At 42.2% G+C, this 22562-nt stretch overlaps 1 protein-coding gene across 9 annotated transcripts in view; it reads right to left on the bottom strand.

Moving 5' to 3' along the window:
- Positions 1-22110, bottom strand: part of MARCHF7 (membrane associated ring-CH-type finger 7) — a 30522-nt gene extending 8412 nt beyond the window's left edge. For 2 of the 9 annotated variants that reach the window (XM_080600034.1, XM_080600032.1), the window contains exons 1-6: positions 17999-22110; positions 12691-12847; positions 9854-10012; positions 7068-7239; positions 5272-5439; positions 30-1170 (exon numbers count right to left, since the gene is read on the bottom strand). In XM_080600034.1, coding sequence (XP_080456160.1) covers positions 30-1170; positions 5272-5439; positions 7068-7239; positions 9854-10012; positions 12691-12847; positions 17999-18408 — 2207 coding nt within the window. In that variant the 5' untranslated portion in view covers positions 18409-22110. Of the gene's footprint in view, positions 1-29; positions 1171-5271; positions 5440-7067; positions 7240-9853; positions 10013-12690; positions 12848-17460; positions 17622-17998 lie in introns of those variants that run through there. The other 7 variants (XM_080600035.1, XM_080600033.1, XM_080600036.1 and 4 more) reach the window with 6 other exon arrangements.
- Positions 22111-22562: the final 452 nt, after the last annotated feature.

Raw genomic sequence — 22562 nt, 5'->3', positions numbered from 1 at the left:
AATTATCTCAAAAGAACATACTAATTTACCTCTCTTTAATTTTCTGGAGTCTTTCTGGATCTCTTGAAGGTGGTATTTTAGACTTATCACTTTCTTGTCCTTCAGACTGATTCCAGCCAGAGGGAATAATATCTACAGTTATCATAAGATTGTCAGACAGACTGCTTCCTAATGCTGGAGGCACTGCAAAGCGAAAGAGAGAACCAGGCAGAATTCCAGAACTTCTCCTGCTGTGGGTTGAATCTGGTGGGGAGGCAGTAGCTGTAGGAATACCAGATACTGCAGGTGTTGATGGTCTGCTAACAGAAGCCCTAGGCGGGCTATCTGATGCTTCAAGAGAGGTCTCCTCACCTGACTCTCTTCTTCTGAAGACATGTTGCGATCTAGCAGTTGTATCAGAGGTAGAGATCCTTGCAGACTCATCTCTTCCTTCTCTCCTTCTTCTGGAGAAGAGAGGTGTACATCTGTTCCTCAAAGATGATGACAACCAGGATCCTGTGCTCCTGCTTTCAGAGTCTGGTCTGTAGCTTTCCCCGTCTGAATCAGAGTTAGGATTCTGTGAAATTCCTGATAAACCCCATCTTCGTCTAAGAAAACTAAATCCCTGAGAAGCTTCAGATGTCTGAAGTCCTGGCGTTTCTGGAGTTGCAGCTCCATTAGCACTAGACATGGCAGAAGCTTGAACTCTTGGGACAACAGATGACTCTTCAGAACCTAATGACCTTGTATGCAATGAATCCTGGCTAGATCTTCGAGAGAAAAATGTAGATGACATACTAGATGCTAAACGAGACAGCAGCTGTCTGGTTGTGCGCCTCCCTTCGCTGTCAGCAGCAGCCTCATTTAACGACCTCTGAGAAGACAAAACCCTTTCAGAACCACTTGAGGAAGGAATTTCTTCTCTAATGGCAGTATGAGAGAATGCTGGCTGCATGCTCCTCTGGGGAGATTCCATTTCATTTCTCCTTTGTCTTGAAGAATAGCTCGATCTTGAAGAGCTGATGTTAGAGTCTCTGTTGAAAAAAGATGGCTGACGATCAGAAGGCAACTGTTGGTTCATGGATGCATTCAGCCTCAAAGCGCTTAATGAATTCTCTTTTGGTCTTGCTCCCTCTGCGTACGAAGAGGCAGGCCTATCCTGAAGATCTGTTGCAGGAAAGCAGAGGAAAACTATAACAAGATGTGCTCTAATTCTTACATACCAGATGGATAACTCTTAAATGTCAATGCAAAAGTTCAGGATTTTGTGATCCTTTCACAAAATTGTTTCAAATTTGGCAGGTAAACTCCAGAGCAATATTAAGTTTAAACTTACTTCTCATAATTCTGATGTTAAACTGAAACCAAGCCCATTTTCAGTCTGATAACTGTCTGGAATCTAACCCCCCCCTAAAATCTTCAGTCTATCAAGGTATGACTCACTGTCTTATACCAATATGAAAACAGTGAACACTAACCATCTGTTAGAAGTTATATAAGAACACTTACATTGAAAAAAAAAGTCCATATACAGTACTATTTAATAACTTAATGGTCCATTCTGCCTGTATACTGAGAAAGACAGGTTAATTAACATTAATAAACATCAGCAATGTAGCAGACACCAAATCATCTGAAAAAAAAATGCATAGGAAACATCAAGTATATTCTCCATCTATTACAAGCTACTCTCTGCAGAAGAACATCAGGAACTGCAGTCAAAAACACTGCTTAAAGGTAGCATAAAATTAATGACTTTGGATAACAGAAATTGAACTAAAATTTAGATACTAGAAGTATCTAAATTAAATGTACATCTTAGAATCACAGTATTCTACCTCTAGCAAGTCAAACCTTGCTAGTCAGAAGATTTTAGGGGGGGGGTTATTATATTTCTTTTAAAAAAGAACTGAAACATAAAAATAGTAACCTAAGAATACTGCAACTGCACTAGTTTGGCTAAAATGAGTTAATTAAAAATGTTTTTATAAATACATGAGCAACAAAACTTCAGAGGACTAAGGAAAGTCTCAATCCCTTAGTGGATGTGAGGGAAAACAGTGATGAGAGATGAGGCTGAGCTCAAGTACTTAATGCCTTCTTTGCCTCGGTCTTTAGTAAGACTAATTTTTCTCGGGGTACCCAGCCTAAGCTGGAAGACACACAGAACAGAATGAAGCCATTATAAACCAACAGGAAATTGTTAGCGATCTACTACACCTCTTGAACTCACACAGATTTATTGGGCCACAAAGGATTCACCCAAAGGTATGAAGGTACAATCTCCTTCTACGGAGAGATGACACACTTAGCAGACAAAGGAAAGGCTGTGATACTGTTTACTTGGACTTTTACCAAAGCACTTGATACTGTCTCCCACTAACTCTCAGGGCATGGATGTACTGTTCACTGGGTAAAAATCTGGAAGGATGTCCAGACACAAAGGGTCATTGTGAATGAAATTAAATCTGGTTGGATGTCAGTCATAAGCTGTGTTACCCAGGGCTCAGTATTAGGGCCAGTTTTGCTTAATAATTTTATCAACCATCTGGATGAGGGGATCAACTGCACCCTCGGTTAAGTTTGCAGATGACACTAAGCCGGGCAGGAGCATTCATCTGTTTGAGGGCAGGAAGACTCTGTAGACTGATCTGGATAGGCTGGATCAATAGGCTGCATCCCATTGTATCGCACTCAACAAGAGTAAATGCCAATTGCCCTGCTTAGGTTGTCACAACAACCCCATGCAGCCATATGTATACATATACATACGTACATACATATATATATATATGTACAGATGTGTGTGTGTGTGTGTATGTATATATATAGGCTTGATAGAGAGTGGTTAGACAGTTGCCCTTCAGAAAAGGACCTGGGGATGCTGGTTGACAGCCGGCTGCAAATGAGCCAATATTGCACCCATTCTGGCCTGCATCAGAAATGCTGTGGCCAGCAGGACTAGGGAAGTGACTGTCCCTCTGTACTCAACAGTGGTGAGCCTACACCTTGAGTACCATGGTCAGTTTTGAGCCCCTCACTGCAAGAAAGATGTTGAGTTGCTGCAACATGTTTAGAAAATAGCAACAAAGCTAATGAAGAGACTAGAAAACAAGACCTATGAGGAGTGGCTGACGGAACTGGGGCAGTTTAGTCTGTAGAAAACGAGACTGAGGGAAGACCTCATTGTTCTCTCCAACTACATGAAAGGAGGTTGTAAGCAAGGTGGGTGTCAGTCTCTGCTCTCAGACAAGAAGTGATAGGACCGTCAGGAAGCAGCCTCAACGTGCAACAGGAGGTTTTTAATAAGATATCAGGAAGTATTTCTTCATGGAAACTGTGATTAGGCATTGGAACAGGCTGCCCAGTGATGTGGTGGAGTCATCCTCCCTGGAGGTATTTAAGACATGTGGATGTAGCATTTAGGAACATGGTTTAGTGTTGGATAGAGTAGCATTAGGTGATGGTTAGACTTGATAATCTTACGGGTCTTTTCCAACTTAAATGATTCTACAATTCTATCAACTAGCTACTGCGTCTCTCAAAGAAATACAACAACTTCAGTTGCAGATTCAGCTATGCAAGCAGCTTAAGCAGGATCAAATTACTAATAATCAGCCCGTATTAATAATCATAGCTGCTCTCTCAATTACCTTAATCACATATAGCCAGTTAGATAACTATTACCACACAGCTGTCCCCTCCACTGCTTTTATAAGTATGTTTATTTACATTATGGTTTCTTATAACCATAATTTTTGTCATTACTACGTATATACCTCAACGCAGAATTCTACTGTAGCTCAAGTCTAGGTGACATTAAGTGAAGCAGCTGAGAAGGATAGTCTTCTTTCTCGCAGAATAGCTAGACTTGGCTGGAAAGTGGACAGCAGATGCACACTAACCTCATAGGAAGGAAAATCACTTTTAATTTCCTTTAACGTTCTAAATACTTAACAGGCATTGGTAGATTAAGGTAGGAGGTAGAAGTTTTCTTCAGTTATTCTGAGATTGAAACAGAATCATCTAGGTTCGAAGAGACCTCCAAAACCACCTCTTCCAACTTCTGACCTAACACTAACAAGTCCTCCACTAAACCATATCACTAAGCTCTACATCTGAACATCTTTTAAGCACCTCCAGGGATGGTGACTCAACCACTTCCCTGGGCAGCCCACTGCAATGCCTAACAACCCTTTCGGTAAACAAGTTCTTCCTAACCTTTCATGCGTTTTTTTTTTTTTTTTTTTTTTTTTTTTTACAGGTTCTGCACTGCAATCATATTATTTTATTATTGAAGGTGAGGTTTATGCATCTGGCATATCCTAAGGAAGGAACCATCTACATAGATGCTAAGCATTTGCTATATGGTTTTGATGACAAAGCAGAGAACACAGTCAGGAGTTACTTTTATAGCGCTTTACGGGGGCACTACAGCTAGAAAGGCAGCACAGACAATACAAAGCAAGCCTACCCACCCATCCTTTTCTCCCATTAGGCTCTACCAGGTACACTCCCCATTTTCCACTCATTTAAAGTCATGTAGAGTAGGACAACATCAAAACATGCTCTTCTGGCAAGGCAAAACTGCAGGATGAGATCTGAAACTGGTTTTTAATTTTTTCTACTCGTCTTCCATATATGTAAAAAGGATTGTTGTTGTTTTAACTTCTGCATATAAAATACCACTACTGCATCTGCAAAAAGGGTATCGATGAAGACCAATGACTAGCTACCCCCTCAGACCACAACAATCCAAAGAGAGAGAAAATGTAAGTAACAATGCAGAAATTCATACTAGTCCTAGTAGATACCATTGAACAGATCTTTCACTTTCTATAGTATATGTATTTATTCACTTGTGTTGTCTATGATCTAGCAGTTCTCCCTAATAAACACTCAAAAAACACAACGGAAAGAGATATGGGTGAGTGCCTTGGTGGAAATTCTTTGAGTCAAATAACTTTAATTTATTTCCGTGTGGCTAAATCAAAAGAAATCTTAAAATACACAAGGAGAAAGGAGGCTTAATGAATATTCACACTGTTACCGTGGCAAACGCTGATACCATTTTCTTATGACTGATTGCATCTATATAAGCTAGACCATTCATTTATCTTTTGGTGGTTTTAGTGAACATGTGAAGAGCGGCCAAACAGATTTAAAAGAATACCTTTAAATTAAATCGATCTTTTGCCTTGGTGTTTTGCAGAAAACATGAAAAGCACATGGGAAGAAACTAACAGGCATGCAGCCTACGTGTTTACAAGCTATCATTTTTACAATACATACATGTTGAAGATGAGAAGTCATTGCTTCTGTAACTGTGATCCACCAGATCAGTAATGGACATATCTGTTCTTCTTTCTAACTCTCTTCGCTCTCTCACCAGCTCAGTTCCCAGAGAACCGAGCATCACAGATGAAGATCTAGGAATCCTACTATACCTCCAAGAGGCATCTAGGAAAAGAAAATATGCCATGTTTTTATAATACTTTTAAAATCCATTAAAGCTGGTACTTCGGCATGCATTCTGGTTATATTGTATTAAGGGGGAGTTTAGCAATACCACTAAGCTGATCAAGTGGCCAGTTACCAACAAAAACCTAAGAATACAGCACCACTCCGCTGCTGATGGCAACTCACTTAACCATGTTGGTTCTGAAAGCTAACCCAGGAAAAAAAGCAGTAATACTTTTGTGAAGAGTCGGACCCTGTAACAGTCATACAGGACAGGAGAAGGGAAGTAGGGTCTTGTCTTCCAGTGACAGCTAATTACTAGGTAGCTTCACGTTAGGCAAAACAGCAACTTGAGGTTTAATAAATGCTGCCATTCTTATGAAACTTCTTCAGCATTCCTAAGATTGACTTTCCAAAAAGACATCTGAAGCTTAAGAGCGTTTTAAACACAACTCTTTAGAACAGTGACAAATACTGTTCTTGCTCATATTACAGAGACAGAAGGGAAAAGCTCAATTTGAAGAGATCTTGTTTTTCAATAATAGCTCCAACACCTAAATCAGGAACTATACATGCTTAAGCTGTGAACAGAACTCGTTCCAAAAAAAAAAAAAATTCCTTCAATGGCTCTGAAAAATCCACCATGAATTTATTATACTGTTAACTTCTAAATCCATATTTAGGCATTCATTGGTCAACAGGGTGATGACCAATCCAGAAGTGGACAGACATGTCCCAGATCATAACAATAATGTTAATAATATGGCTGCCATTAACACAAGAGTAAGAAAGTATCTACAGTACAGGGTTTTAAGTAAGAACGTCTTAAGTTTTATTTGGATAGCCATGTGATTCTATAACAACACACAAGGTCTATACACACAAGGTAATCTGAATGGCTCTAAGGGTCTGTTTCAAAACATTCTAGAAATGCTTTCAGTAGAAGCTTGTCATTATTTCCTGGCCTTTAGACCATTGTTAGTATATTGCTTAAATTACAGTTATCCAAGTATTTGCTTAAATTACATCTAACCAAATATCACCGTTATTTACAGCTTTAATGAGAATCTCAGTTTTTCCTGGAAGAGTTCCTCATGTAGAATGTTAATTTTTGCCTGGCTTGTAGAAATAGTTTAGGAAAGAAAGTTATTTTTCAGTAGGGCCTGACCCCCTACCAACAACATTCTAACCAGCTATGGCACTATGCTTCTTGAAATGCAGAGCTAAGTACATAAAGATTTTCTTTCTGCTGTCTGACACATGTAGGTTTACTAACACAATTAGTCTCCTGAAATCATACGTAACAAGTGCACTCATTCTTTCCTAGAAATCTTAACCACTTCAGATCTATTTGAAACATGAAGTCCAACTTCACTGCAAATGGAATAGGTACAGCTAATGTTGAAGTTCCATGAGTACTAATGAGTTTTCGCACACAGTAACAGCATTCTCACTATTTCATATACTACTGTCAATGTGAAATTGCTCTTCTATTGACCATGAAGTTTCTAATATTGAAGAATAACAGAAACATAGTATTTCAAAGCAAGTTGTTTCCAACTCAGTAAGACCTGATCTTACTCTCAGACAACTCTCATGTAGCTCAGGTCTAGTAATCAGCCTCTCACCTGAAAAGGCAGTCAAGCCATTATTTCTCACAGAAGAGGTAGACGTACAGGACAGCTTAGGTCTCTTTGAATCACTATCTCGCTGCTGGCTATGCAGTCTTGAATATGCTCCCTGAGTTCTCTCAGTCTCACCATAACACCCAGATGTAAAATGAGAGGAGGAAGATGTAGACTGAAATAACACAAAAAAAATATATAATTATCGATACAGTATTTCAGGTGTACCTTCCACAGCCTACAATACTGAAAAATAGCATACATAACATAAACCCCACAAGACCAGCAAAGAATAACTTTAAGACGCCAAGTCTTTTTTTATTTAAAAATATTATAGAATTTATGCTTGTGCTCTTGACAGCATTATCAGGTTTATTCAAGGCAGTTCCACATCTAAAGCTGGTTTCTACTACAATCTGCACCTTTTCTTTTTTAGATGGATGACATTTAAAGAGCAGAAAGATAATCCTGACTCTTAAGATATCATAAAAATGCCCAAACATAGGTTTATAGATCATAAAACAAAGATAATTTTGTATTTCAGAAATGGCTGTAACTGATTACCTTTATTATTTAGTAGTTTAACAAACCCTGCTCATCTTTTAACAACCTAAAATATACTTAGCTAGGAGGTAGCTCTAGTTTCTATTAAGGTGTTTAGACCAGATGTTATTTTGATTACATTAATCACAGAATCGTAGGGGTTGGAAGGGACCTCATGAGATCATCGGGTCCAACGCCCCTGCCAAAGCAGGTTCCCTAGAGCTGGTTGCCCAGGTAGGCATCCAGATGGGCCTTGAGTACCTCCAGAGAAGGAGACTCCACAACTTCCCCAGGCAGCCTGTTCCAGTGCTCCGTCACCCTCACTGTGAAGAAGTTCTTTCGCTTGTTGGTGCGCAACTTTGTGATCCATTTTGTGACCACTGCCCCTGGTCCTGTCCCCACAAACCACTGAAAAGAGGTTGGCCAAATCCCTCTGTCTCTCACACTTAAGGTATTTATAAACATTAATAAGATCCTCTCTCCGTCTTCTTTTCTCAAGGCTGAGCAGACACAAGTCTCTAGGCCTTTCCTCATAGGGGAGATGCTCCAGGCCCCGTATCATCTTTGTGGCCCTCCACTGGGCTCTTTCCAAGAGATCCCTGTCTTTTTTGTACCGGCAAAGTACAAGCTTTTTTATTAAGCTTAAGCTCAACTGAAATAGTTTAAAAAGTAAAAAACAATTTTTGCAGTATATAGCCTTCCTAGTACTGATGGGAAAAAAAGATAGAAAAAGAAAGGAGAATGTGTTAGCCCATTAAGTTAGTCTGGTTACTCACAGCCAAAAACTTGACTTAGATCCAACTGTTCGTTCTTCTATCAGAAAGTATTTGAAACCAAGCTTCTTAATTGGCCAAACAAATTAACTGTTTACTTGTGTTTTATTTTAATGTTTTTTCTGAGCTTATGCCAATGCTTTTCATTTTTTGAAATTAATATCTAATTATTTCTCTTTCCCCATCGTAAAAGACAAGAGGGTCAGACACAGAATCTAACATCACAAACCAAGTATGAAAATAGGTTAATTTTCCCTCAAATTATATGTTTAACATAATTTATCTTTTAATTGCTTGCTATTTGACAAGTGGAAGTTCAAGCCTTCTGCAATGTTCACCCGCATCAGAACATAATTTAAGAGAAAAATTTATCTTAAAAGGAAAAAAAGACCCTCTCACTTCGAAAAGCCAACAGCAGTAGCTTAACTGGATATACGTGGGCCAACTACAACCAGAGGCTCCGACTATATCTATAGCCATTTACTAGGATTACTCCTGTAGGCCACCGTCCCCACAGTTTTCTACACTCCTCACTTTTCTGACCATGCATTCACCTTTTAAGTAACTGTACGAAAACGGACACCTACTTATGGTTCAAGTATCCTTAGGTACCCAAAAGCCCTCTCAGTTTTCAAGTGAACAGAACTTTCAAGTTTGCTATCTACCCCCAAGGGTCTTCATAGTTGTCTGCTTTACCCCTCTTAAAGCGGGAAATCATCAGGCAGTTGGACTAGATCTCAGAATAGTTCAGTTGGAAAGGACTATCAGTTCTATTTTTATTACTTCTAATGCAACTGAAAGCGTTTTATTTTGACTCTGCAGTGCATAAGCAATTCAAAGAAACAAACTACTTTAGAGTTGTTAAGGGACATTCTGTGGTTCAGTTCTATGATTATGGAGGCCACTTAAGGCAAGCTGTTTAGGCCTGAGCCTTGGATCTCAGTCTGGTGAGAGTTTGGCCTCCATTTTCTTCCACAGTATGCTGCAAGCAGCATGTAACTAACTGTTATGTTACCTGTAAGTATATCTAAAGTTAAGTTTTCTAAAACAGATCCTCCAAACTACGAGCTTTGTTCTCAAGTCACAAAGCTGGTACGGTCCAAAAAAACCACCGTGCCCTAGAAAAATCCAGTAAAACAATCTGAGTATAAACAATGTTAATTGTCATTTGTAGGACTACAGCATGTAAAAGACTTCAATCATGCATGCCCTTTTTTCTTTTTGATTGGTTACTTCTTAAGAAATTAATTTGAAGTGAGTGGCTCTACTAGTAGTCAAATTAATATACATTATTATTTTCATCCTCTGAATAATTTCTTAACACTGCCATCTTATTTTCCCTCCATTTCGACTTGGTAAGATCTTCTTATCTAAAAACATTACAGCGAGGTTCTGCTAGCATTTTTTCAGATTGGCAAGGCTACAGTAAAACCCTCTTTTCTTAAAAAGTCATTACACATTAAAAATTATTACCAGTCTGTTTCTGCTTCCCCAGAATCTTCCAGACCGTGGATGATCAAGTGTCCCTGAGTAGTGAGTTGGAGAGGACGCTGTAAGCTTCCAAGCGGTTTCATGAGTCTCTCTTTCTCCAATTCCCCAGTCTCTACCAGAAGTATTCAATACAGCGGATTCCTGAAGAATAACATGCTTGTCATATACATCTTCTAACTCAAAATGTATATCTGATCTGAATATCGAAAATGCAGGAAAGGGTGGGGTACTAATAAATTGGGAAACGTCCATGAAAAACCTCAAGGTATACCCAATAAGAAATGAGGCAGGTTTACAAGAGAACCGCTGGCAAAAGGAAAGACATTTCTCTATTAATTACCTCCTTTATCTGTCCTCTCATTTGATTGTGGACAATAGGGTTTTTGGGGTGTTACCCCAACTTGCTCCAGAAACAGGACAGAGTTAAGGACCTCAACTTTCAACATTACGAGTTACCATCTTCTTCCATTAAAGCATGCTTGCGTATGTTTTATTTATTTAACTGCTGGGCACTAGTCTCATATAACAAGCTCTCAGGCTATCTTCTATAAATTGGAGTGGAAAAAAGTGATTAAACTCGATACTCTCTGCTGTTATTTTACGTCTGTTTTACCTGGAAAGTATTGTAAAGGTCATTCCTCGGAGTAGAAGCACGTTGCTCAGCACAAAACAGCCAAATGATAATGCACTGCACAGTGTAAATGCTGCAGTTCATGTAATAAATTAAATCAAGTACGTAACCCTCCTGATTCCTTAACAGTGGAAAAATAGTTTGGTAACTTATCTAGCTTCACAGCTTGAGACTAATCTTCTGACCAAAAGCTTTCAGTGTCATCCTGTCTAGACTGGATGGGTCCATAAACCTTATGAAAGAGCAAGACTATTAGATTTTTTTATTTTTTTTTTATTCAGATGGTTTTACCGAGCAATCGGTCTACAAAAAATGGGTAGGAATACCAAAAAAAAATAGATCAAATCTGTCTGAAGACTACCCTTAGACATTCTTTGTAGCCTACATATTAACAAACACATGCAGGCTAGATATAACAAAGTGTAACATGTGGCTATACATACGTCATGCTAAAGATAATTAGATGCGTTACTTGTGAAACTATTTCCGGTAAAGGCATTATACAACACAACGCCCCAGATCGCTTGTTAGCAGGGACCAAATTCATTACCATTTTATACAATAAATATAAACATTTAGTCATCAAGTTAAAATTCTGCAATTTCAAAGACCAAAACGCACTTACATTTCTAGTCCCAAAATTTTAGGTGGGAACTGCTGACAGGAGCAGAAACAAGATAATCGAACCCAACAGCCCTCTGGTTACTTCTAAATGTCCCAAAATAATTTCTGTATTAGTTTAATCTATACTTACCACAATACTCTTTCAAAGTGAAAGCATCTCCAAAGTATGAATTCTTACTCTTGAGCATACCTTCACCCCGTGAAAAACCAATTTGGTTGGCATGAAACAGCAAAGCTCTCTGCCACAGCCCTATCCGTTGCCAGGTGTAGCTGTACTAACACACTGACAGGACAGTATGATGTAAACCTGAAAGTTTTCTTCTTACCTTTTCTCACAGAAAGCAAAGTGAGTACTTGCTGCAGAGTAGTACATCCTACTGTCAACTCTTAGAACCGCAACGTATCCCTATACATGCATCACTGTCCACACATGAAGTAAAATGCCCTATTGACATAACATTCCAGTAAAATCCTCACACTCCCTCACCAGAAACACCCATTTACCCAAGTTTAGGACAGCAGTGACTACTGTCAAAACAGATCCGTAGTATCATAAAATCATATCATAGAATCACAGAACAGCTGGGGTTGAAGGGGACCTTACAGATCACATAGTTCGAACCCCCCTTGCCATGGGCAGGGACACTACCCACTAGGTCAGGTTGCTCAGGGCCTTGTCCAACCTGGTCTTGAACACCTCCAGGGATGGGGCATCCACAGCCTCTCTGGGCAACCTGTGCCAGTGCCTCACCGCCCTCTGAGTGAGGAATTTCCTCCTAATCTCCAATCTAAACCTCCCCTCTTTTAGTTTAAAGCAAAAGGGTATCAGGATGCCCTTTTCTCAATCAATCAGCTGATTTTTAAAGGTGGAGCTACAAGCAAAAGTAGGTAAAGATGTCAAACCTAGAACTACTAGTTCACGGGTTCACTAGTTCACTAGATTAGGGGACTGAAGCATTTCTCAGACGAGGACAGGCTGAGAGAGCTGGGCCTGTTTAGCCTGGAAAAGAGAAGACAGAGGAGATCTTATCAACGTATACAAATATCTGAAGGGAGGGTGTCAAGAGGATGGGGCTGGACTCTTCAGTGGTGCCCAGCAAAAGGACAAGGGGCAACAGGCACAAACTGAAACACAGGAAGTTCCAGCTGAATATGACAAAAATGTTTATTTACTGTAGGAGTGACCGAGCATCGGCACAGGTTGCCCAGAGAGGTTGTGGAGTCTCCCTCTTTGGAGATATTCAGAACCCGCCTGGATGCCATCCTGCGCAACGTGCTCTGGGTGATCCTGCTTGGCAGGGGGGGTTGGACCCGATGATCTTCAGAGGTGCCTTCCAACCTCAGCCATTCTCGGATTCTGTGAAAACTGTCACTGGCCTGATCATCAAATCATTGCCTTGTATGATTAATTATGTTTTTTGTTCACAAACGCAAGACCTTGGCTGAGACTTATCCTTTCAATTCCCCCCTGGGGGGGAGGGGGGCAGGGACTCTAGGGTTTTTCTCTGTGAGAAACAAACATTAAATGAATGTATGGTTCATAGAAAGAATCAAAACACATTACCTGGTATCCAGAGTCTAATCTCCGTGAAGATTCTCTTGCACTATATGCCCCAGCTAAACTGTTTCCAGTTAATGGTCGGGATCCTATTGGAGTGCCGGAGGCCTGAAGAGAGATCCTCCGAGGAATTCTTGAGGGTTTCGATTCCATTTTTTGTACCCTGTAGAAGGACACGCTTATTACTTTTTCTTTCAAAAGCAGGGACCTACACACAAAACATGCGCAAGTGTTTTCAAGTGTAACGTAAGTATTACTCACACACAGACACATATTTACACAGAGCTTTGGTCTGGTCAGTAAGATGGGGAAATGAATTCTTTCTCAGGTTTCTGTACCTCTTCCATACACCCCCTCCCATTCACTGTTAGAAAACTATGAACATAGCTGCTGTTGATATTCTTGTTATTATATTACTTATATTCTTACTCTTATACTGTAAGTGGGACTCCCTTAAGAACTCTGCAGCAGTAACGTTAGCACAAAAATGAACCAGGAGTCACAGAAAGAATCCTCTGATTTCTTAAAGTCAGAAGTAACTTTTCTGTTAATGTGCCGCATCTACAACATGGGAAGATCAACTAACTACTTGCAGAAACTACACTCAGGCTTATTCTTCAGGGTCAGAACTGCGAAACTTCACTTTCCTGTTAAACTACTCTACCCGCCTCGAACTAATATTTCACTTCTCCAAGACAACTACCATGAAAATTCATTTATAAAACCACAGTATGTGGTCTCACATATATATACAAATTTATTTTTGAGTAAGTATTTGCTCTGTTGGTATTTCTAGGTATTTTAAAACAAATGCTGGTGCCTTTTCCACATGAGAAGTGATCCTGTCATTCCTGTCCTTTAAAGGCTATTTCAACTTAACATTGCTTAAGAACTCTAGATAGATAACTGTTTTTCTAATATTCTTCCTCCTCAGGACAGTACAGAAAGAATTACACCACAAAAAACAGCTCTTAAATAAATTTCACAGCATTACAGCATCCACAGTTGTGTGGTGCAGGAAGAGGTGCATGACAGCTAACGGCTCTTAGACGGCTGAGAACTGCATCAGTGCAGGTCATTTGCAGAAGTGGTACAATCTGTTTTATTTCACGACTTTTAATTCTGACCTTGCCTTCTGAGAGTAGCAATGGGAAAAAGATGTATTAGGGGAAAAAAAAAATCAATACAGTACAGTTATTTCCTCATATTCAGCTACGTTCATCCATAACAGTCTCTGAAAAGCTTCTGCAGCAATCCTGACATTCCCAATGCCTGGCTGCAGTTACAAGTTGAGTTCACGTACCCAGGACTACTCAATACTCTCCTGGTAAAAGTTAGTTTGTACAGATGTCCATTGATCTAACTGTTGAACAACTGAAAAATCCTACTACTGATTTCCTCAAAGGAAGGTTTTTTAGCCACTGCTCCGGTACATGTTCAGTCATTAGCTTTACAACAGAGGACACGACATGAAGTAGTCTAAACGCTTAATGTTGCTAGTAGAACTTTTTGTAAAAAAAAAAAAAAAGAGAGAAAAAAGAAAACGTGTAACTTAAAGTATAGCAAACATAACAAGTTTAAGCAAACATTTAAACCAATAGATCTAGGTGGATTCTCAGACGGTACAGAAGAGCTACTTGCTTGTATTAGGGAGAGACATGCCAGTTACTAGATCATATTTCAGACATTAGCAACCCATATGCTTACTTTTGCCAGAGATGATATCTGATCAATTTAGCAAGGTCAATTTAGGAATCTGAACTTCTCATTTGCCTAGCCTTGGATTATGAACCTAAAAAATCATGCAATGGTTAAGCTTCCCAAGTCACATTTAAACCCCTAAGTAAGTACTGGGCAATAGTATATAACTCTCAAACTTGTAAATACAGTTGTATTGATAATAAAGTTCTGAGCAGCATTGCACAGCATAGAAGAGCTCTGTCAATCACATGAATTTAATGAAATTCACTAACAACAAATCTAATAATCTAAACCACACCACATTCTATAGATTATCTGTGTAATAAAACAATCACATTTCTTTGTAACGTCTGTAACATTAAAGAAGACACTAAGATTGTCGTTACTTTAAGCTCTAGAGTTATCTGTCATAACGCGCACTGCAGGTCTAGTACTTGCCTGAAGCTGCACTAGGTGCGAAGAAGCGATCATTCAAGTTGCAAACTCTGAAGCTAAATTAATCCCATGTCATAGTAATATAGACTAGGGTGTGGGTAAGACAAGACAGCTGTAGGTCTTGATGAGATTTGACATCCAAAATAGTGCTTGTCTATATTTTACCTTAACGCAAAGTAAAAGTGGCAGACTCTAAGGGACATGCACGCCAATTAAGGGATCCAACTTTGTACGATGAAGTACTTGGCTAAAAGTGAAGTTCTGGGCCCCTCAGCTCAGGAAGGACAGGGAACTTCTTGGGAGAGTCCCATGCAGAGCCACGAGGATGATTAAGGGAGTGAAGCATCTCCCTTACGGGGGAAGGCTGAGGGAGCTGGGTCTCTTTAGCTTGGAGAAGAAGAGACTGAGGGGTGACCTTATTTGTATTTATAAATACGTAAAGGGCGAGTGTCAGGAAGACGTAGCCAGGCTCTTCTTGGTGACACCCAGTGACAGGACAAGGGGCAATGGGTGCAAGCTGGAACACAGGAGGTTCCGCTTAAGTATGACACAAAACTTTTTCACGGTGAGGGTGCCAGAGCACTGGAACAGGCTGCCCAGGGGGGCTGTGGAGTCTCCTTCTCCGGAGACATTCAAAACCCGCCTGGCCGCGTTCCTGTGTGACCTGATCCGGGTGTTCCTCCTCCGGCAGGGGGACTGGACTAGGTGATCTTTCAAGGTCCCTTCTAATCCCTAACGTTCTGTGATTCTGTGATCTCACCATTTAAAAAAATCATTATTTAAGTCACAAGAATACTCGCCTGAAAGGGGAAACATCAGTTTTAGAGGGTATTTCGGCATTAAAATGGTTCCCTTTTACAATATCACAGTACCTTGAGGTGTGGGTTTTTTTGTCTGTTTTTGTTTTGAACGAACGCAATGGCACTCAAATTTAAAACCTCAAGTATTTTGTTTACGTGCAAAGAAATTCACCAAACCCCAACTGATGATTAACATGCTGTCACAAGTTCTATAATGATGAAGTAGTCATTTGAATTTACACAGAAGGCACTGAGACTGAAAAGTGCTTAAACAACTTTTTTAAGGAACAAATAAGAAAAAATAGCTTTAGAACCTGAACTGGTTTAAAAGGCTGTTGTTGCCAGAAAGGAAAACAACACCTTACTCAGATACAACACCTGCCACATCCTTCATTGTGCAACCTCAACTCACTATCTTGACAAACCACATTTCTGGCTTCTCTGTGACGTCCATATTTTGATACTACTCACGCTGCTATCCAACAATTTGTGGAGCAGCTATACAGCAGAGAAATAGGAAATGGAGTAGGGTGTGAGAAACACTCCTCATCAAAGCGTAATATTACATCAGCTCATACAGTGGTATTCAACTCTGCACACAAAACACCACGGAGGAATCTGGACTCCTGTGTTTTCAGGAGCAAGGCACTACACGATGCATCTCGAGACTGGGTAAAAACGCAACTTCTGAAGTCAAACTTTAAATTTCAGTTGTACATGGAAAAGAGATGACCATGTTTTATCTGGGAGGCGGAGCTGAACTGCCTATTTTGCTCTAACACCCTGCCCTTCTTAGGCTGTGATTCCGCCAACTACTAGATCAACTAGATCTAACGTAGCCACAGACATTAACAGATTAAAACCAAAATTGATAGCTCTTCACAGGAAAGCTGAGTAATTTCAAAAGGTAAAAGTAACACCAAACGTTTAAAATTGGGACTTCTCACTTCTTCTCTGGTGGCCTAACCCCCTCTACTGAGAGAAGAGGGAGAAATTTGATGTATTCTGTCTACCAGCAAGGGAGGCCCTTACTAGCTACCACGCCTTCTGCTAACAGCTTAAAGCTTTCTTGTATCCTCGCTCAGAGCGCTGTACACGCCTCGCTCCCAGCCCATAAACGGAGGCTTTCTACCTTTGAACTACGTGGTGATGCTACTAGCTAAAACTTGAACTTTTATGGCTACAGGCTTCTGTATCCTTTGACGCAATACACAACCGCTCGCAGGACTGGACTGTCGCCCAATTCCTGATCGCACGGCCTTCCTCCACCTTTACTCACGAAATATGTCTTATCGACAAGCCAAGCAGACCTCGGGGGCAATTTCCTGCGGCCGCGCGACTCGTTGCTCACAATTTTTTCCCAACCTGCAGCCGCAAGACCGGCAGCACCTCGTCAGCCTCCCGGGATCAAGAAAGACACCTGCCGGAGCCGACCGCCTCCCCGCGCCGCCGCGGCGGGTGCCAGCGCCCCCGCCGCGCCCGCCCCGGAGCCGGGGCCCCGCGCAGCGGCACGGCGCCGCCCCGCGGCCGGCGGGGGGAGGCCGGGGGCCTGCGGCCGCGCCCGGCCTGGCCCCGAGGGCGGCGCCGAGCGCTCTACCCCCACCCCGCGAGGCAGGGGCGCCCCCAGGAGACGAGGGGCGCGGGGGCCCCGGGCGAGGCGGCGTAGCTCTCGAAGCGCTCTGCGGGGCCGGGGACGAGGGAGCTGAGGGCCAGCCCCGACACAAAATGGTTCCCTGGCCCCGAGCCGCGGGCTCCGGGCGGCGCGCAGGGCCCGAGCCGAGCCCCCAGAGCACGGCCATCCGCCCCACACACCCCGAGGCCGCGGCCGGCCCGTACTCACTGCCGCGGGCGCGCACACCCAGGGTCACCAGAGGAGCCGGGCCCGCAGGCGGCCGCGCCGAGCCAGCCGCCTCTCCCCGCAGCACAATGGCGACGGCGCGGAGCCCCCACGGCTGTCAGTCACCGCCCGCGCCCCGCCCGCGCCCGGCTCTCGCGAGAGCGGCCGCGGCAGCACCCGGGGGCGGGCGAGGGAGGCCGACCCGCCCTGCGCCTGCGGTGCCGCGGGGGGCGCCGGGAGTGCGCGGTGCAGGGCGGTGCGGCCCGGTGCGGCCCGGCTCAGCCCAGCCCGGGCTGGCCCGCGTGGGGCGGGGCGGGGGGGTGGCGCTCGGCCAGCCGCGGCCGGTCCGAGCCGCCCCCCGGCGGAAGGCGGAGTTGCTGCCCGCGGGGAGCCCCCGGACGGGCGCCGTCCGAACCAGCCTCCCCGTTCGGCGGCCGGCCCGTGGTGCGGGCGGGTGCGGGGAGGTACGAGCGGGCCGCCCGCGCCGCGCGCCGCCCGGTGTCGGCCGTGCCGTGGTGCCGGCGGCCGCCCGCGGCCTCACCTTGACGCCGCTCCCCGCGGGGCCGGCGGCGAGGAGGGGCGGGGCGGGGCGGCCCGGCCCCCAGCTGGCGTCACTGGGCGAGCCGGGCGGTGACCGAGCCCCGCCGCCGGCGGCCCCGCGCCCCGCGGCGCTGCGAGCCCGGTTCCGAGAAGGACCTTCCGCGGCAGTGCTGCGCCGGCCGGGGCCCTGCCGCTTCGCCGGGCAACCCCGCCCGGCACCGGCCTGCGGCAGGGCTTCCCCGGGCGTTGCGGTGGGTGCCCGAGGTCGCAGTGGTGCCCGGCAGATGAAGGGGCGTGAAAGAGCGGCGGGCTGGCCGGTCTGTCGGGAAGCAGAAAACCACCCCAAACCCAAAGCCGTCTGCCCTGGCACAGGGATACAGCGCATACAGAGGCAACGTCTGCGTGCCTCATAGCTCTGACAGATCTGGGACGCGGAAGACCAGCCAGGCTGGTCAGAATCTAGCCAGCCGGCCTCTCAGAATGGCAGGGACAGTCCTACGTTTAGCAGCTACCTTGATTCTGTTTCCCACTCGTGCTCTTAACTGTGTTTTTGCGTATGTTTGGACTGTGACTGGTTTTGTTTGCTGATTCTCTTCCATACACAAATGTTGGGCAAAGTACTACTGAACTGGAGACGGGACAAAGGGCTGGGAAGAGTGGGAAAAGCAGCTTGACTGAAACTCCTGGGAGAGAAGGCTGCTCTTTTCTTCGTTGTTGCTGATAGGCCTGCTGCCTTTTACCAGCATGCCAACATATATATGCTTATTTGATTTGGAAAATATTGTCTACAGCAGCCAGAAGCAGGCTCCTGCTCCTTCTAGTACCTTTTATTTGGCATAACTCTCTCAAGGGAAAGAGGACAGATGGGAATGGACTTCAAAAATCATTCTAGCAGCAGTGGATGCCCTTTTTCTTGGTTAGCAAACAAGAACACTTATAGAAAGTGTTAAGCTTATAGTAAATTTGATCCTTAGAAAGGGGTTCTGCCTTTTAGTCATGCACAAATCAGTTGTAATTCACAGATCAAGTAAAATCATCGTGTGAATGTAGAGGATAGAACGTAAAATCCTCCTGCAGCCAGAATAGATCATGGCCACCACTAAGCAATTAGGCTTTTCTTTTTAAAGGCAATGAAGAACCTGAGAGCTCTTCAACCCAGTCTCACTATCGTCAGAAGAGGATTTACTAGGGTGCTAAAGAAAAACGTTATGCCATTCACTACATTAGCTCTGCCCAATGCAATGCGCAAGCTGTGTGACATGGAGTCAGATGATCTTTAAGGTCCCTTCCAACCCAAGCCATTCTATGGTTCTATGACACGGGGGATGATGCAATACCCTTTTATTAGCAATCTTTGAGCCATTTGTTGGCCCCACTCTTGTCAAAACTTTTCCTCTTCTTAGAATTAAAAATTCATGCAATTTCCTGAACTCAGAGGGTTGCATTTTCGTAAATCTGCATAAGGAATCAAAGACCTTCCTGTAATATTGCTGCATTGCACAAATAAATTGGTTTAATCATACATACATAATCTCAGTAAAGGGTAAGACATAATGATTGATATTACCATATTGCACAAAGACTTTGTTACATTGTGAATCATTACTAAAACTGGGACCTCTCATGAGATTGGAATATAGGCTGGGGTTTGTCTTAAGGAAAATGTCAAAAGTATGCGGTTTTACTGACTGGAGTCATAACAGCCTGCGTAATAATGTGCTTGTAAATGGCTAAGTAGCAGGTTTAGGGTGTTTCTGTTTAATCATGTTCTTTAACTGTATCGTGCATATGCAAATGAGCAAATTCGAGTCAGATAATTATTAACAGAGTTACTATCCCTAACTGCCCATTCTTGCGTTCTCTGACAAAGCCTGTTTTCCCACAAATGGCTGAACTTTTTGCAGGGGTAGTGCTTAACTTCAGTAGATCATAGAAAGAAATTTGAAGATGACCTGGAATTGGAGTCTTCTAGTTGGTGTATTTTTAATCTACACGTTAGTAGATGGCTATTAAATAAAATCCACTTCTACTAACCATCTGGAGATAGACACTTTGCAAAGCATTTTCATAACATTTCTGACCAGGGAGAATTTTATTAGAGAGTGCTAACCTCAATGATTTGTATGCAGTTTAGACTGCATCTTGAATATTCATTTGGTATGGAGGACTTCAGCCAAAATCCTAAGAATTTTGGCCCTCTCCTTTCAGTGAGAAATGCCAGCAACGAGGTCCCAAATCAATAAATGGGTTTTCAGATGTGACGTGTTCACATACATGGTCCCAACTATTAACTATTATTAATGGTTCACGTTTGTAAAGCTGGGCACAGGCGGAAGACCTCCATGGGCAGCAAACATTATGTCCCAAGAAAAAGGAAAAAATGCATTCTTGAGTCAGTCCATTCAGCACTTTCTATGAAATGCAGGGTTTGGAATGCACTGCCTGCTATGTATGTGTAGCATAGAAAGAGACTACAGAAAAGGAATAGGGTAAAGAATTTGCAGACAGACAAAACCAGTGAAGTCTGAAATCATCCTTTTACCGTGTTTTGTTTTTTTTTTGTCTGCACAAAAGACTTCCATTAGGTTATATGTGGATTTGTTCTCTTTATCAGCTAAAACAAGTACTGTAGAAATAGTCCCTACAGACACCTCCCAAGGGCTACCTTCAGTTAGCTTGAGCCTTGTCTTTTCTTCTTTGTGTTGTGCTTTACCAGCAGGCTGCCATGTGCACTGCAGTTTTTGAGCACGATGCAAGACGTCTGCTGCTTCCAGCCTGCCAGGAGTTGGGGGTTGCTCCTGATTCACTTGCTGAAACACAGGGCCGCACAGTTTAAGTACAAAATATGTTACAGAGGAGGGAAAACTGGGATGCAAGAAGAAGCAGAGTCCATGTAGACTGCCTACAGTAAACACTGCACAGAAAAGACTTTTGAAAGTTGACAGTGAACTGGAAAGTTGTCCTCAGAGGCTTGATCCAAATCAGAGCTCACAGCTTAAGCAAACCTTGTAAGGGTGGTGACTGTCAAGGGTTTGTTCTAAGCATCCAAACTGCAGCATACACTGCGGTGATATGAGAAAAAACAATTCCAGGTTTATTGAAGAGACAAAAGAATTCAGAACTGATAGAGCCTTAAAGAAACTGTAATACTGCCAGTGCGAAGCATCACATAATTCTAATAGAAACAAATAGTTAACCAAAAAACATCTGCCTTTACAATGCAGGCATTTTGAACATAGTTGTTTTTGTAAGGCAAGGTCACAATCACTGCTTTTAAGGTTTTTGTTATGGGAAACTGGTTTAAGTAAAGACTAATTTTCATATGAAAAGCTTTGAAACTAGAAGACTTTTAAACTTTATTATAATCAAACTGAAATAATTTTGGCCCAGTGTTCTGTGAGATAAAACACTGCAGTTCACACCCATGTTAGAAACATTTTTTTTCTTGTTTCTCTACCTTATAAATCTATACTTCCTCTGTGGTATCCAGAAAACAATGTTGTCCAATGTTCCTGATAATTAATCTTATTTTTTAAGCATAAAAATATTTACTTCCTTCTGCTACCAACGCATTTTAATCAAGAAGGGTTTATATGCTCTTTGAATAACATCTGTTCTTGCTTTAAAAGTGTGTACCGTTGAGGGCAATTAAAGGATATTAGTAGATGAAATTTGTCAGGTAATAGTACCTTGTGTAGAAGGACAAAGCGTACCTATATCTTGTTCTAAAATTTTCATTTTAGATTACACATATATTTTCCAGAGATTCTTTTAATTTCAATCTAAAAGAATGTCTCTTAAAATTACAAAACATTTTTAGATTGGTTAGATTTTTTTTTTAATTTTTTTTTTTTCTGTAAAGATAGTCTGTTGTTTTTTGTTGTTGTTGTTGGGGTTTTTTGACCATAATTACTATTTCTGGATTTTTAATATTGTAGAAAGTGTGAATGTTTTAGAAATCTTTGTTTAAAGTCTACTTCCTTCAACTGCACATTCCATGCCATGAGGAAGCCTAAAGCTACATGAGGCATAGAATTTAACTTCTAGTAGTGTTTTGTTCACTAAAGAGCTCTTACAGCTGATTTGAATTAAAAACATTGATCAAAATGCTTCTACTAGTTTGTCTTCTCTTTATGCTCGTATTCTCTTTCATTAATTTCTGTGGAGCATCTAGTCTTTTCTCACAACATAAGGCAGAGACACATAATCTTAAAACAAATCAAAAAAAATCAGTACTAATATTTTTCAGCAGATAACAGGAAACACACCTACCTTTCTCATTTTCTAAAACTTTTATTATATGCTGTAAAAGAAAAACAAACTTTATGCAGATCCACACCTTGTATACAAATATCCTATTAGAAGAAATTCTTCATCTGAAACCACACATACAGATTGGTTCTCATTTATTTTTTAATATACGAGGGTAACAGTAGAAAGTCATGTAACATCACAGAAGAAATAAGAAGTTTAGATATGAGTATTCTCATTAATCTTACTATCCAGCATGATGGCTTCAATGAGGGACACTGTTTGCAGATTTGAGAGAATACCTAATCTCTGCA

The sequence above is a fragment of the Anser brachyrhynchus genome (assembly GCF_964034855.1).
Source record: "Anser brachyrhynchus genome assembly, chromosome: 7".
Lineage (NCBI taxonomy): Eukaryota > Metazoa > Chordata > Aves > Anseriformes > Anatidae > Anser > Anser brachyrhynchus.
Note: the sequence above shows the minus strand (reverse complement) of the source record. Positions and strands in the feature narration are given on the sequence as shown.